The following is a 14,293-nucleotide window of genomic DNA, read 5'->3' on the forward strand; positions in this document are numbered from 1 at the left end:
GTTCAAATACTGCAGTTAATGTCAAATATCTTTACAAAATCCATCATTTTATGTTGCTGTTTGGATGTTGACACCTACAGATTTAGCAGAAAACATCTGGGTCATGTTTGCATTTTCTTCTGTTACTGGCCATAATTCTACGATTGATATCAGGGTTAGGCATAAAATAATGTCTTCAGAATCATTCATGCATGTGAAAATTGGTGTAATAATTAGACAATCCTGTTTTTGAATGAAACTTATGCAAACATAGTCACCTCTTCCCAGTATGCCTGCTCACGATCCTGAAGACTGATGGTCCACATGTCATTTAGCCTGTTAAAAAAACAAAAAAGGGTTCATAGAATAACATTTCAAAAAATCCCTTAGTTTTATGTTGAAATAGAAATACTGAGTTAAAAAATATCAATAAAAACTTTCCATCATGGATAGCTTTTAATAATTTTTTTTCCAACATATATATATATATATATATATGTTCAAATACTGCAGTTAATGTCAAATATCTTTACAAAATCCATCATTTTATGTTGCTGTTTGGATGTTGACACCTACAGATTTAGCAGAAAACATCTGGGTCATGTTTGCATTTTCTTCTGTTACTGGAATTAATTCAGGATTAGCCATAAAATTATGTCTTCAGAATTATTCATCATTCACACATGTGAAAATTGGTGTAATAACGGCGGTGTAATAATTAGACAATCCTGTTTTTGAATTAAACTTATGCAAATATAGTCACCTCTTCCCAGTATGCCTGCTCACGATCCTGAAGACTGATGGTCCACATGTCATTTAGCCTGTTGGAAACAAAAAAAAGGATTCATACATATATTGACAGAGTAACATTTCAAAAATCCTTTAGTTTTATGTTGGAATAGATTTGTTAATGTTACAACGTATTTATATTTGCCATTCAAAGCTGTGTAAAGATACACTAATACACTTGCCTGGCATTTCCATCATATCCAGCAAAAATCCAGAGTTTGTCGTTATAGACCGTGGCTCCATGAGCCGATCTGGCAACCAGACTGGAACATAAAATACAAAAAAAAAAAAATATTAAAAACAAAATTGTGTGTCAGACAGACTATAACACAATTATGAGGATTACAGAAAATAAGAGTAATGATCAATATGATTTACCGTCCCTCCACCTTCCATTCTGTCCACTGCCCGGTGGCAAACTTGTACTCAAATAGATCATTTTTGTTTTTCAAGTTAGAGTTTGAATAGATGTCTCCAGTGTAGCCACCTAAAATACAAGCAAGAAAACATTACACACACAGGAAAGGAAAACATGACATTAAATGGCACACTGAAAACCTACCAAACACAAACATGCTGCTTCCATACACAACAGCAGAGTGGTGGTATCTTGGTGCTGGTGGGGTGCCAGTAGTAAACGCCCTATTTAAGGACATAAATATATAGATATAAGAGGCTACATAAAAGCATATTTAAACACATCCACCTTGCGATTGTCATTCAACACTCACCGACACCATGAGCAGTCCTTCACATCAAACCGCAACAGGTCATTAAGCATGTTCTTGCTGAAAGAAACGATCATCCATATGAGATCCATCTGTACGTTTTGGAGTGTAAGGAAGTAAGTAAGGAAAAACAAATAGTCACCCATTGTCTCCTCCAAAGACGTAGATGGCATCTCTGTATGCCACAACAGTGTGTTTGCTACGCCTTCAAGAAACAAAACCCAATATGCACAGTTTTTATAGCTGAAAACAAAACATCTACCTAAAGATGAAGAACAACTGTTATGAATAAAAAGTGTACCTTGCACCCACAAACTCATCACATGGTGGCAGCCTCCTCCAGCGGTGGACGGTCTCAAAAGGCCCGAAGTTGAGTGTCAAATACTCAACACTGTCAGAGCAGCTGTGGTCAAAATCAACACTGGGAGCCACTTTGGATTTACAAGACATGGCTCCAGGAAACAATGACATTCAATTCACATCTAACAAGGTTTAGTCCAGCCGAAGGATCACGTTTAGGACGAAAAAAATCTAATTTTTTTGCAAGTTGTCTGAATGTATGATCCGTTCCAGGCTCATCTGAATCATGTTGTCTGAAAGATTATGATTGTTTACAATCTTACCTTCAGTCTGACTGACGTTAACCTAGCTATAACTGTATCTGATCATGTGCCACGGTGTAATAATCTAAAAGCATAATAGAAATCGTAATATGAAAAGAACATAACATATTAAACTTCAATGCGTCGATAGAAAGAAATAATATTATGAAATACATATAAATAAAATTTGCATCTCTTCTAGCTTTTGTGATCCAAACGTCAAGGGAGGAGACGAGACTACCTGACATGCGCAGATTCGCGGCTTTTGATTGGAGGAGAGCACACTAGACGTCATCGACAACATAAAAACACACAGAATTAAGTACACATATTTTTATTTATTACAATTTATGTCATTTAATAACCAAAACTTCGTTTTTTTTTCATTCTTAGATGGACTAAAAAAATAAATAAATAAAAGTAGTAAATATAGAGCATACGTGATGTCGTACGCGTGAGGTTGCATTTTCATTGGTTTAAACTATGAGGGGCGGGAGCAAAGCAGGAAGGTGACTGGAGCTCGCGGCAACGACACAAAACGCGCCAAATTTCTTTGGCGGGCGGCACAGTATGAACAACGGAAATATATATTTGCAATAATATTCTATATACCAGTGACACCGCGAATTGTAGGAAAATGCTTAAGGAGATATGACGTTTTATCGTTGTTGGTAGGACATTAGTGATATGCGAGCAGCTGAAAATTCATAAACTCGCGCTGAAAGTGTGTGAAGGTCGAGTTGTGTGCAGTGAAGCTGTTATCTAACTAACTAGTTCTTCTTCTGTATTTAGTGATTATTTGAGTCTTGAAGATACTTGTCAGTTATGGTTTTACAAAACAGTGGGCGATATAAAACAGACCGAGGTGGAGATCAGGACAACCAGCAGTAAGTTCGTAATATTGACATATTTCAGACTAATATAGTTTAGTGTTCATTTACTGTAAAAGCAAATTAATTAATACTTTTTGATATGTCTTGGTTATAAATTAAATCTATATGTGGTACGGTTTGGAAGAGCAGACGGTGTTTGGGTTGTTGACAAATGAACATATTTCTCTAACATACAAATTTCAGGATAAATCTATATAGTTATGTATATTATAGCCAGATAAATGGTCAAAATTGTTTGTCAACATTTTTTATAGCTTTTTTTGCAGTTAAATTGTCCTAATGTTGTTATTTTATTTATATATTTCCAAATTAATTTTAGTTTTTTTAATTTTATGTGCTTTTGTCATTTTTATTGGTTAAAAAAACATTTCAAAATAGTTTTCATTAATTTTATTTTCAGTTAGTAATTTTAGTACTTGCCAAAGAAACATTACAAAATGTATTTAATGGTTAAAATAATCTAATTATCTATTAATTTTTTTTTATTTCAATGAGCAACACAAATGTTTTTAGTAGTTTTAATTAAAAAATTATCATTCGTGTATAACAAATTGTTTTTAGTACAAATCCATGCAATGTGCTCAATTAATACAAGTCATAAAAACTGAATGTAAGATGATTCTGCAAGAATTAAAGAAAATCATTTAGCAGCTTTTACAGTTGTTAAAATGGCTGTTGAATCTTGTTGCAGTAAATTTTCTGTTGCTTTTTAGGGATGATACATCAGCTTTGTCCGCTGTCAAGCGGCTGGAGCGCAGTCAGTTCACTGATGGGATGGATGAGCGCTTTGGGTTTGAACGGATGAAGGAGCCTGGGGAGAAAACTGGATGGCTGATCAACATGCGCCCGGTAAGAATTAATGTCAGACAGTCAACACAGTGGCATTTTACTGATTATCTTGCCAACTGTCATGAAGGTTTTAAACATTGCACAATGTATTTCTTCTCAGACTGAGATTCTGGATGATGACAAGCGGATGATCAGTGCTGTGGACTATTACTTTATACAGGAGGATGGAAGCAGATTCAAGGTGTAATATTACAGCAGTTTGCAAATAAAAATATTTATTTCAAACGTAATACTAAAAGTTAATCCATGTTTTTGAAAGAAGTCTCTTAAGCTCACCAAGGCTGCATTTATTTGAACAAAAATACACTAAAAGCAGTAATATTGCAAAATATTCTATTTTAATGTATTTTCAAATGTAATTTATTCCTGTGATGCAAAGCTGAATTTTCAGCATCATTACTCCAGTCTTCAGTGTCACATGAACCTTCAGAAATCATTCTAATATCTTGATTTGCTGCACAGGAAACATTTAGTTTTATTATCAATGTTAAAAACTCTTTTGCTGCTTAATATTTTTTGTGGAAACCATAACGCTTTGATGAATAGAAAAGTAAAAAAAAACAGCATTTATTTTAAGAATTATTTTGTAACATTATACATGCCTTCACTTCACTTTTTATGTCTTTGTCACTTTTGATCAATTTTATGCATCCTTGCTAAATAAAAGTACTCGTTTATTTAAAAAAAAAAAAAAAAAAGTTACTGAGTTCCAGACTTTTGAACGGTTGTGTATTTTATCCTGAATCACATTGACATAGAGCAGGATAAAGAATATCTTATGTTGACAGAGATCCTGATTTTGTAAATTTCATCTTTGTGTACGTGTCCCCTCACAGGTTGCTCTTCCCTATAAGCCGTATTTCTACATAGCCACTAAAAAGGTGAGTTTAAAGCTTTTGCACTGAATGAAAGCACTTTGGGTTGGATTGATTGAATGATCAATCCAAATTTTTGTGTTTTCTAAAGAACTGTGAAAGAGAGGTTATCTCCTTCCTGTCAAAGAAGTTCCAGGGAAAAGTGGTGAAGCTTGAAGTTGTCCCAAAGGAAGATTTAGATCTGGTAAGTAAAGTTCTATTATACATTAGGTAAACAATTCTACTGATTTGTTTGCGTGATTGATGTCAATATATAAGTTCAATATGAACCATAATCTCTTTATTAGTGCTTACCTTTAATTTTGTTAATTTATTGATCCTTTCTGTTTTTACTGTATAACCGAGAGATGCCCAAAGCAGGGCCAGTTGGCCCATGATGATCTTTGATTTGGTCTGCCATGTCATATCACAAAAGAGGCAAAAAAAATAGGAGAAGAAAAAAATAATTCCACTGGAGCATATCTCATTTCTAATTTATACTTTTGTTTTATTTTTGCATTGTACTAGAGAATATGCCTAAGTTTAATTTATATATATTTAATATTGTTGGATATAATGCAACATTTGGCCCACATTGGATTTCTGACACTTCTTAGTAAAAAGTGTGGGCACCTCTGCTCTATAATGTCAATCATTTTATTGCTTTGTGTCCTTTAAAGCCTAATCACCTGGTGGGCCTGAAGAGGAATTACATCAAACTGTCTTTTAACACGGTGGACGACCTTGTTAAAGTGAAAAGGGAGATCTCACCTGCTGTCCGCAAGAACAGAGAGAGAGAGAAGTCCAATGACGCCTATACCAGCATGTTGTCCAGGTATTCACACTTTGGCACTTTTAAAAAAGCAAAAGTCTTAAAAAATTTTTTTTGAAAATAAGTTAAACTTTAAGGGGAAAAAAACCCCTCAAGAAATTCACTTGTAAGACTTTCCATAGTGCACTTGACAATGATCACTATTGTTATTTGGTTCTATAAATAGAATAAGGCCTATTTTGTGTGTTACAGTGCTTTGGTTGGTGGGAGCGTGGTGACGGAGGATGAGGATGGCACATCGAAGAAAATGACTGAGCAGCTTGACAACATCATAGACATGCGGGAATATGACGTGCCTTATCATGTCCGCCTTTCTATTGACCTGAAGATTCATGTGGTAAAGAAACAGGCTACATGTCTGATTATAAGGTGTGTTTAATGTTCAAATGAGACCTTGATTGTCCGCTCTGTTTTCTGACAGGCTCACTGGTACAATGTGCGTTACAGAGGAAGTGCCTATCCTCCTGAGATTGTGCGCAGGGATGATCTTGTGGAAAGACCTGTAAGAATCAACAAATCAAAAGCTTCTCTTAAAGAATGTAGATGCCTGAAAGTTTTGTTTTAGACGGTCTCTGGTTATTAAGATTGTTTTGATAATGTCATTCAGCTTTATGCACTGAGGATTCTGCATGAATTATTAAGAATCACTGAATCATTGCAGTATTTTTCTCTTGTTTGTTTAAGGATCCGGTAGTGTTGGCGTTCGATATTGAGACCACTAAACTACCTCTGAAGTTTCCTGATGCTGAAACAGACCAGATCATGATGATATCGTACATGATAGATGGGCAGGTAATGTCTTTTGCGTTCTTACATGTCGGATTGTTCAGTCATAACATAACCGTTTTATTCATGCTGTGCTTAAATTTAGTCTTTGATGGGTTTAATACTTAACGTGGTTTGTAATATACTTTTGTGTACTTTTTTCCACAGGGCTTCCTCATCACAAACAGAGAAATAGTCTCTGAGGACATTGAGGACTTTGAGTTCACCCCAAAACCTGAATACGAGGGCCCCTTCACTGTATTTAATGAACCTGATGAGGTGAGGATGAACAGTTTATGATATGCATTGTTTACAAGACTGTTACTGAGTGCCACAGTTGGTATTGTCAATTGTCAGACATATTTTCTGTAGTTTGGTAAATATGGTCCCTCCTTATTTCTGACCTTTTCTGTCTGCTTGCAGGCCTCTCTCATTCAGAGATGGTTTGAACACATCCATGAGACCAAGCCGAGCATTTTTGTCACTTACAACGGAGATTTCTTTGACTGGTGGGACATGATTTGTGTTAGACTGATATTATATCACATAAAAACTTGCTGCTTCCCTATAATGTTTTATGTTATTATATGGCATTTACTTGTGTTGACGATTTTGTGTTTTTACAAATAGCATGTGCCCATGGTTTATTTGTGTCTCTGTGTCCTCAGGCCATTTATAGAGACCAGAGCGGCCCAACTTGGCCTAAGTATGCATCGGGAGATCGGCTTCCAGAAGGACAATCAGGGTGAATATAAAGCCAGCCAGGCTATTCACATGGACTGTCTCAGGTGAGAGCTGCTGAAATGTTTTCTGAAAGCAGACTGAAAGAAAATTTACCCACTATATTTACTTGTTTGGTATATGCATTAGGGCTGTGTATCACCAGCAAAGTCACGATACGATATGTATCACGATACAGAGGCCACGGTACGATACATATCACGATACGGGACTGCACTGAATTTCACCTCAGAAGAATTTAGTAAAACAGCAGTATATTAAACACTGCAGTGACATTTCGAACTATTGGTGGAGCAGGCAGTTGACCTCTGCATTATGAAGGGGCTCCATAACTGTACCACAGTACAATATAGGTAATGGCATATGTTTCATGTTTACATTGAGCGCTACCCCGCAATTTTATCAACTAAATAGCTTAATCGCTCAAGAGCTACATTATCTTTCTCAACAAGGAGCTGGTAACATCGTTGTTTCTAAAGGAATTAAAGCCACAGTTTCACTGTTAATAGAGAAATGCGGCAAAACGGTGGCAATTCATTCATACATACACAGCCTCTCTCTCTCTCTCTCTCTCTCTCATATAAATGAACACTTGATGAATTACACTTTTCTGAGAATAGAATATTGAAGTGGAGATCGCTAAACTGCAAGCTAAAACTAAAACCGGTGTTTTCAGAAAGCAAGCACGTTTATCCACAGCGAAGAGAGAGTATGTGTACGTGTACGTGTACGGTTGCCAGGTTGACAAAGATAAGTAACACATTTAGCAGATATTTCCGTATTGCGCAAGTGGGAAGCTCTGTTTCGGGGATTACATCTCTTTATATCAGGCAACCCAGTTGTGTTCCTCTGCGGCCAGATTAACGCTTGTTATAGCCTATATATTATGCTCTATTCATTGTTTTTTTAGAAACCTCGCACTTTTCTGCTCCATTTTAAACGTTGTTCTTGTATTCAAATTAAGCACGGTCCACTGCTGCACACTTGCCACAATATCGATACAGGGACAGCTGTATCGATACTCGTATAGTCAAATCTCTGTGACGATACATCGTCGTATTGATGTATCGAACACAGCACTAATATGCATGACTTTATATTAGTAAATATTATAGTGTCTTTCTCTCTCTCTGTCTCTCTCTCTCTCTCTCTCTCTCTCTCTCTTTATTAAGGTGGGTAAAGAGAGACAGTTACCTGCCTGTAGGAAGTCATAACCTCAAGGCTGCAGCGAAAGCTAAGTTAGGCTATGACCCTGTAGAGCTGGACCCAGAGGAGATGTGTCGTATGGCTACTGAAGAACCACAGGTGCCCTTCCTTTTATCTCCAGCTCCCAACTTTCACACTTACTAATATGAATGACTGTTCGCTTGCACCATAAACATGTAATCAACATACTGTATTTCAGAGATTTGTGAATTTAGCAATTTTAGAAAGCTATCAGGCGAAATATTAATTAATTTCAACACTGTTCTTAATGTGTAACACCATTTCCTAACTGGGCATGATGTGACACACAGTCCATACTATGTTAATATAAGTTTGTGTCCTTACCACAACAGTTGCAGAAGGACATTTAGCTGGTCAGTTATAATTTTTAATGTATTGTGCGTTCAATAATAGAATCTCATTGGTCTAAAATCTTTCTTACTATAGCTTTATATTAAACATTAAATATGTTCTGATTGGCTTATGATTTTGTCAATTCATTCATTCTTATTGTTTTTTTTATATTTATTTTTTTATATATATATATATTTCATTCCTTTATTAAATATTCAATACAGTGCTCACTTTTGCTTGATGTGCTGTATTGTTGTTTTTCAGACTCTGGCCACCTATTCAGTGTCTGACGCTGTGGCCACATATTACCTTTACATGAAATATGTTCATCCCTTCATTTTTGCCCTCTGCACCATAATTCCTATGGAACCCGATGAGGTCTGTATTCACTAAATCTGTTATTCACTATTTTTATTGTATTCATAGTGTATTCATTATTTTTATTGTTACTACACTGTGATGAATCAAAGCTGTTGATGTAATAGTTTTTAACATCATTGTGTTGCTTTATATGTGTGTCAACACACAAATGTGTAAACAGGTTTTGCGAAAAGGCTCCGGTACCCTGTGCGAAGCCTTGCTGATGGTTCAGGCCTTCCATGTCAACATTGTTTTCCCAAACAAGCAGGAGCAGGTCTTCAACAAACTCACAGATGATGGTCATGTACTTGATTCTGAGACTTATGTTGGTGGCCACGTCGAGGCTCTAGAGTCTGGTGTGTTTCGCAGTGATATCCCCTGCCGCTTTAAAATGGTAACTAGGAGTCCATTTTTAACCAAAGCGCACTGTTCTGAGTTGCTTTATTTGTGCTGTATCTGCATAATTACTTATAATTAATCTTGTTCTGACAGAATCCAGCAGCCTTTGACTTCTTGCTTCAGAGGGTGGAACGCACTCTTCGTCATGCAATTGAGGAAGAGGAGAAGATTCCCCTTGAGCAGGTCACCAACTTTAATGAGGTCAGTCAGAGTCATGTGTTTAATGTTCAGTATGACAATATGTGCCTTTAGACATTTGAGACATGATGCCTATTTTAAGAATTAATATTAGCATTCCTACGTGTATCTGAGTTACTCTCCAGTTGTTACATGAATTTTACTTGTTTCAGGTGTGTGATGAGATCAAGAGGAAGCTGATCTCTCTGAAGGAAGTTCCCAATAGAATAGAGTGTCCTCTTATTTACCATCTGGATGTGGGGGCCATGTACCCCAACATCATCCTCACCAACAGACTACAGGTACAGTACAGTTCTCATCTTGGATAGGTTGTACAGGAATTGATTTAATTGTAATGACATTACTAGACAAATTCTAGTTTGTCCCGTTTAGCTGTATATAAATCAAATAAGACAAATCATCTCTTTCTCTCCATCTGTTTATTTTTTCTTCTAGCCTTTTGCCGTGGTGGATGAGGCGACCTGTGCCGCCTGTGATTTTAATAAACCTGGTGCAAACTGTCAGCGCAGGATGACTTGGCAGTGGAGAGGAGAGATCAGTGAGTGATTTGAACATCTTACATCTTTGAGGAGAGGTTAATTTTTTTAAAATAAATTAATGTTTTTATTCAGCACAGATGCATTCAATTGATCAAAAGTCACAGTAAAGACATTTATGTTACAACAGATTTCTAATAATTTCAAATAAATGTTCTTCAAATAAATGTTCTTTTGAACTTTCTATTCATCAAAGAATCCTACATTTGTCATGGTTTGCACACAAATATTAAGCAGCACAACTGTTTTCAACATTGGTAAATAATAATAAATGTTTCTTGAGCTGCAAGTCAGCATATTAGAATGATTGTCATTGACACTGAAAGTAAATGAAAAGTAAAATGTTGTTTATAAACCATTGTAAACATAATTATTATGAAATGTTAATATAGTTTTTGTTTTTCCTCCTAGTGCCTGCCAGTAGAAGTGAGTTTCATCGCATTCAGCAACAATTGGAGTCAGAGAAGTTTCCCCCTTTCTTTCCTAATGGTCCACCTCGTGCTTTCCATGAGCTCAACAGAGAAGAGCAGGCCCGGCATGAGAAGAAGCGGTTGGGAGGTCAGTATCCACCTGCTGGGAACTAGGTTTTGTTTATTTGTGTGACTATTGTCATAGACCAAGATGAGCTTTAATTATACTCCGGGAACCGGAGCTGATCGCGGCCGCTCTAGTCAATGCTTGTGTTTATACCGGCCAGCCACGGCACGTTTCTGAAGCGGCTCTCTGCGCTGCTTGGCTAAAATAGTATTTGTTGAGTTGTCACAGCGAGGAGGACGGAACAAAACCTCGTCGGATCCGTAAGGGGTAACGGTAATACGCTGATCGTGGGCTGCTTTTAAATTAAAATTTTTTTATAAAACAAAATATCTTCTTTGGCCATATTAGCCTACTCAATAGCATTAACACAGGCTTTACTTCTTTCAAACTTCATCTGGAATGTCACCGTTTCTGTCACTGCAACTTCCTGATCTGGCGAACACACAAATGAAATCGTCTGCCTGATGAAAAAATGTATTTCAAAAAATGTAGTTAATATTTGCATCATTTATGATCTATGTTATCCACCCGCAAATAATCAGAATGCATTTTTTTATTACCCGACCCACGGATTATCCGCAGTGCCAGTGGATATAACCGTGATCGAACTATTTCGTTTTGTTCTTTCAGTAGTTTAAATGTTTCTATTTCTTTTTCCCTCTTCAGTCTTATATTGGACGGTATTAAACCTTATGCGTTATATTAGACTTCTCCATGTTGGAGTTTAAATGTTTCTATTTATTTTGTCCTCTCTCTAACATTGGACAATGTTAAATTAAACCTAATGAACTGCATCAAACTACTCCAATTAGTTCTTTTAGGAGTTTAAATGTTTTGTTTTTTTATTATTAATTTTGTCCTGCTCAGACTTGTGTTGGACAATGTTTAAGTTACATTAGACTTCTCAATTTTAGGAGATTAAATGTTTATTTTGTCCTCTACAGTTTACTATTGGATAATGTTTAAATAAACCTTGTGGGTTGCATCAGACTGCTCCATTTTGTTTGTATATATTTTTGTCTTATATTAAGTATCCTGATATACATAATGTTATGCATAAACCCCATTTGAAAGGCATATTAAAATGTTCACTGTATAAAGAATAATTTTTGTGATTATTTATATAACATTATTACATATGTTATATAAAGCTTGAAGCATCAGAAATGGCATTGGTATCGACCGATCACCATGACAAGAAATCGGTACTCTGTATCGGCTGCAAAAATCCTGATCGGAGCATCCCTAATTATTACATTTGTATTTGTTTTCTTAGACTACTGTAGAAAAGCCTATAAGAAGGTTCACCTGACCAGACTGGAGGAGAGAGTCACTACCATTTGCCAGAGAGAGAACTCCTTTTATGTTGACACGGTTCGAGCCTTCAGAGACCGTCGATATGAGTTCAAAGGACTTCACAAGGTACTGCATTCAGACCTAAATAATGTTTATTTGTTTATTATTTTATGAATGTTACAGTCTGTCTAAATAGCACTTCAAACTCTTCTATTTCAAAAGGATATGTTTTCCTAGGATATATCTTTTAATATGATAGTTCAGTGTGCTCGGCTATGCAGGAAGGAATCATTCATATATCTCCTTTTAAATGTTTTGTCTGTTCCTATAATCTGTCCAGGTGTGGAAGAACAAGCTGTCTACAGCGCAGGATAACGGGGACGCAGCGGAGGTGAAGCGCTGCAAGAACATGGAGATTCTCTATGAGTCTCTGCAGCTGGCACACAAGTGCATCCTCAACTCCTTCTATGGTTATGTCATGAGAAAAGGGTATTGAACCATTGTTTTTGAGGCGCTTTTATTGCCCCGTTCTAGAGCAGATATACCTGAGGAGTTTCTTGTCTTCTGTAGTTGCTGAGATTGCTCTTTGTTTCTTAATTCCTGTTTTACATGATGTTTCATATTATGTTTCACAGAGCACGCTGGTACTCGATGGAGATGGCAGGGATTGTCTGTTTCACCGGTGCCAACATTATCACACAGGCCAGAGAACTCATTGAGCAGATCGGGTCAGACTCTTACACAAAACCCATAAACACTGTCAGAGTTGTGGTTATGTGATTAATTTATTGTAAAGGATTGATTAATTGAATTTATCCTCTTCTCCTTTAGGAGGCCTCTGGAGTTGGACACTGATGGTATCTGGTGTGTTCTTCCCAACACCTTTCCTGAGAACTTTGTCATAAAATGCACCAATGAAAAGAAGCCAAAGGTGACCATCAGTTATCCAGGAGCCATGCTGAATATCATGGTCAAGGTAATTTATCTTGCTCCTCTTTTGACCAGTAAACCACATTTTCGACATTATAGTTAATTACATATTAAAGGGGACATCGGATGCAAAATTCACTTTTACATTGTGTTTGCATATAAATGCGTCTTAGCAGTGTGTAGACACAACCACCCTACGATGATAAAAATCCATACACTCCTTTATTTTTTTTTTATCCCCAAAAAACCTTAACCGTCTCAATTATCAAGCCGTTTTGATTTTCTGAGCAGTATGATATCATGCTGCTCAGGCCCCGCCCGCGACCACTGACAGACTGTCTGGTATTAGCATATTTCCGCCCTCACCCAGTTGTATGCTGTCTGCCATTTTCTCCACGCTCGAGCAGCTGTAGCGACAACAATGCCTCATAAGCAATGCAGGTGTTTTGTAGTTGGATGTTAAAAGTGAACATAAAAGTCTTCATTTTCTCCCGACATCAGAGCCACTGAGGATGCAGTGGATTAGTTTTGTTTCTGATGGTAACACACCAGATTACAAAAAAACCAAGAGAGGAGTGGGGTGAGCCGTTGCTCATTATCATATAAAGAGACATGCACCGAAACAGGTCTCTGAGCAGAGCTGTTTTTGACAAGGTAAAAGGGTGTTGCTTTATATGACCATTGAGAAATTTAAACCAAAGTATGTTGCAGACATTTCATGAAAACCCTAAAGAATCATACCAATTTATGGAAAATGGGCATCTGATGTCCCCTTTAAAAAGGAAGAGCTCTTCAAAATGATAGTTAAAAGGGAACATCTAATGATAATCTGAAATGATCCCCTTTTTATAATTTCTGTCACTTGTATGTGTAGGAAGGCTTCACGAATCATCAGTATCAAGAGCTGGTGGACCCAGCATCTCTAACATATGAGACCAGAGCTGAAAACAGCATCTTCTTTGAAGTTGATGGGCCGTACTTGGCTATGATCCTGCCTGCCTCCAAAGAAGAAGGAAAAAAACTAAAGAAGAGGTAAGAGAACCACATCAAATCTACACTAAATCTTCCTGTTCATTATCACACTTTTAAAAGGACTAGAAATACTTTGTCTGTGGACATTGTCATATTACAGTAAGTAGTCAACCAAAATGCCTATTACCACCACCGCAAGGCCCCGGTGTTAAATAAAACCCAGTCACATGTGAAACTCGTTGCGAAATCACCACCAGGTGGCACAAAGGGACAGTTGACACCATCGTTCAAAGCTGGAATTGTGACATTTTCACTTGTAAATAAAGATAAAAAATAATGTAATAATTCTGTGGTAATATCAAATTATTCATCATATAGCCTAAATGTTTAATGTTCCAGCTATTTGATCACTGTCACAGTGAAATACAGTGATGGCAGTGCTTGAGATGTGCTTACTTTTCACTGTACTGTAC

General features: G+C 36.7%; 2 protein-coding genes across 2 annotated transcripts in view; one reads left to right on the forward strand and one right to left on the reverse strand.

Annotated features, from left to right (window-relative positions):
* The window catches only part of LOC107668721 (leucine-zipper-like transcriptional regulator 1), an 11,241-nt gene extending 8,913 nt beyond the window's left edge, over positions 1-2,328 (reverse strand). The window contains exons 1-7 of the mRNA XM_016460695.1: positions 1,798-2,328; positions 1,639-1,701; positions 1,500-1,556; positions 1,331-1,410; positions 1,147-1,255; positions 951-1,031; positions 743-800 (exon numbers count right to left, since the gene is read on the reverse strand). Of these exons, the coding sequence (XP_016316181.1) occupies positions 743-800; positions 951-1,031; positions 1,147-1,255; positions 1,331-1,410; positions 1,500-1,556; positions 1,639-1,701; positions 1,798-1,967 (618 nt within the window). The 5' untranslated portion in view covers positions 1,968-2,328. The remainder of the gene's footprint in view (positions 1-742; positions 801-950; positions 1,032-1,146; positions 1,256-1,330; positions 1,411-1,499; positions 1,557-1,638; positions 1,702-1,797) is intronic.
* Positions 2,329-2,574: 246 nt separating this feature from the next.
* Positions 2,575-14,293, forward strand: part of LOC107668756 (DNA polymerase epsilon catalytic subunit A-like) — a 40,901-nt gene continuing 29,182 nt past the window's right edge. Inside the window, exons 1-24 of the mRNA XM_016460739.1 lie at positions 2,575-2,985; positions 3,705-3,840; positions 3,941-4,021; positions 4,677-4,721; positions 4,807-4,899; positions 5,375-5,529; positions 5,719-5,863; positions 5,948-6,028; positions 6,211-6,318; positions 6,460-6,570; positions 6,715-6,800; positions 6,960-7,079; positions 8,205-8,337; positions 8,857-8,970; positions 9,134-9,346; positions 9,445-9,552; positions 9,702-9,830; positions 9,985-10,087; positions 10,497-10,643; positions 11,899-12,044; positions 12,259-12,407; positions 12,554-12,646; positions 12,750-12,894; positions 13,723-13,880. Coding sequence (XP_016316225.1) covers positions 2,924-2,985; positions 3,705-3,840; positions 3,941-4,021; positions 4,677-4,721; positions 4,807-4,899; positions 5,375-5,529; positions 5,719-5,863; positions 5,948-6,028; positions 6,211-6,318; positions 6,460-6,570; positions 6,715-6,800; positions 6,960-7,079; positions 8,205-8,337; positions 8,857-8,970; positions 9,134-9,346; positions 9,445-9,552; positions 9,702-9,830; positions 9,985-10,087; positions 10,497-10,643; positions 11,899-12,044; positions 12,259-12,407; positions 12,554-12,646; positions 12,750-12,894; positions 13,723-13,880 — 2,861 coding nt within the window. The 5' untranslated portion in view covers positions 2,575-2,923. The remainder of the gene's footprint in view (positions 2,986-3,704; positions 3,841-3,940; positions 4,022-4,676; positions 4,722-4,806; positions 4,900-5,374; positions 5,530-5,718; positions 5,864-5,947; positions 6,029-6,210; positions 6,319-6,459; positions 6,571-6,714; positions 6,801-6,959; positions 7,080-8,204; positions 8,338-8,856; positions 8,971-9,133; positions 9,347-9,444; positions 9,553-9,701; positions 9,831-9,984; positions 10,088-10,496; positions 10,644-11,898; positions 12,045-12,258; positions 12,408-12,553; positions 12,647-12,749; positions 12,895-13,722; positions 13,881-14,293) is intronic.

Source organism: Sinocyclocheilus anshuiensis, unplaced genomic scaffold (assembly GCF_001515605.1).
Source record: "Sinocyclocheilus anshuiensis isolate Anshui unplaced genomic scaffold, SAMN03320099.WGS_v1.1 scaffold36, whole genome shotgun sequence".
Lineage (NCBI taxonomy): Eukaryota > Metazoa > Chordata > Actinopteri > Cypriniformes > Cyprinidae > Sinocyclocheilus > Sinocyclocheilus anshuiensis.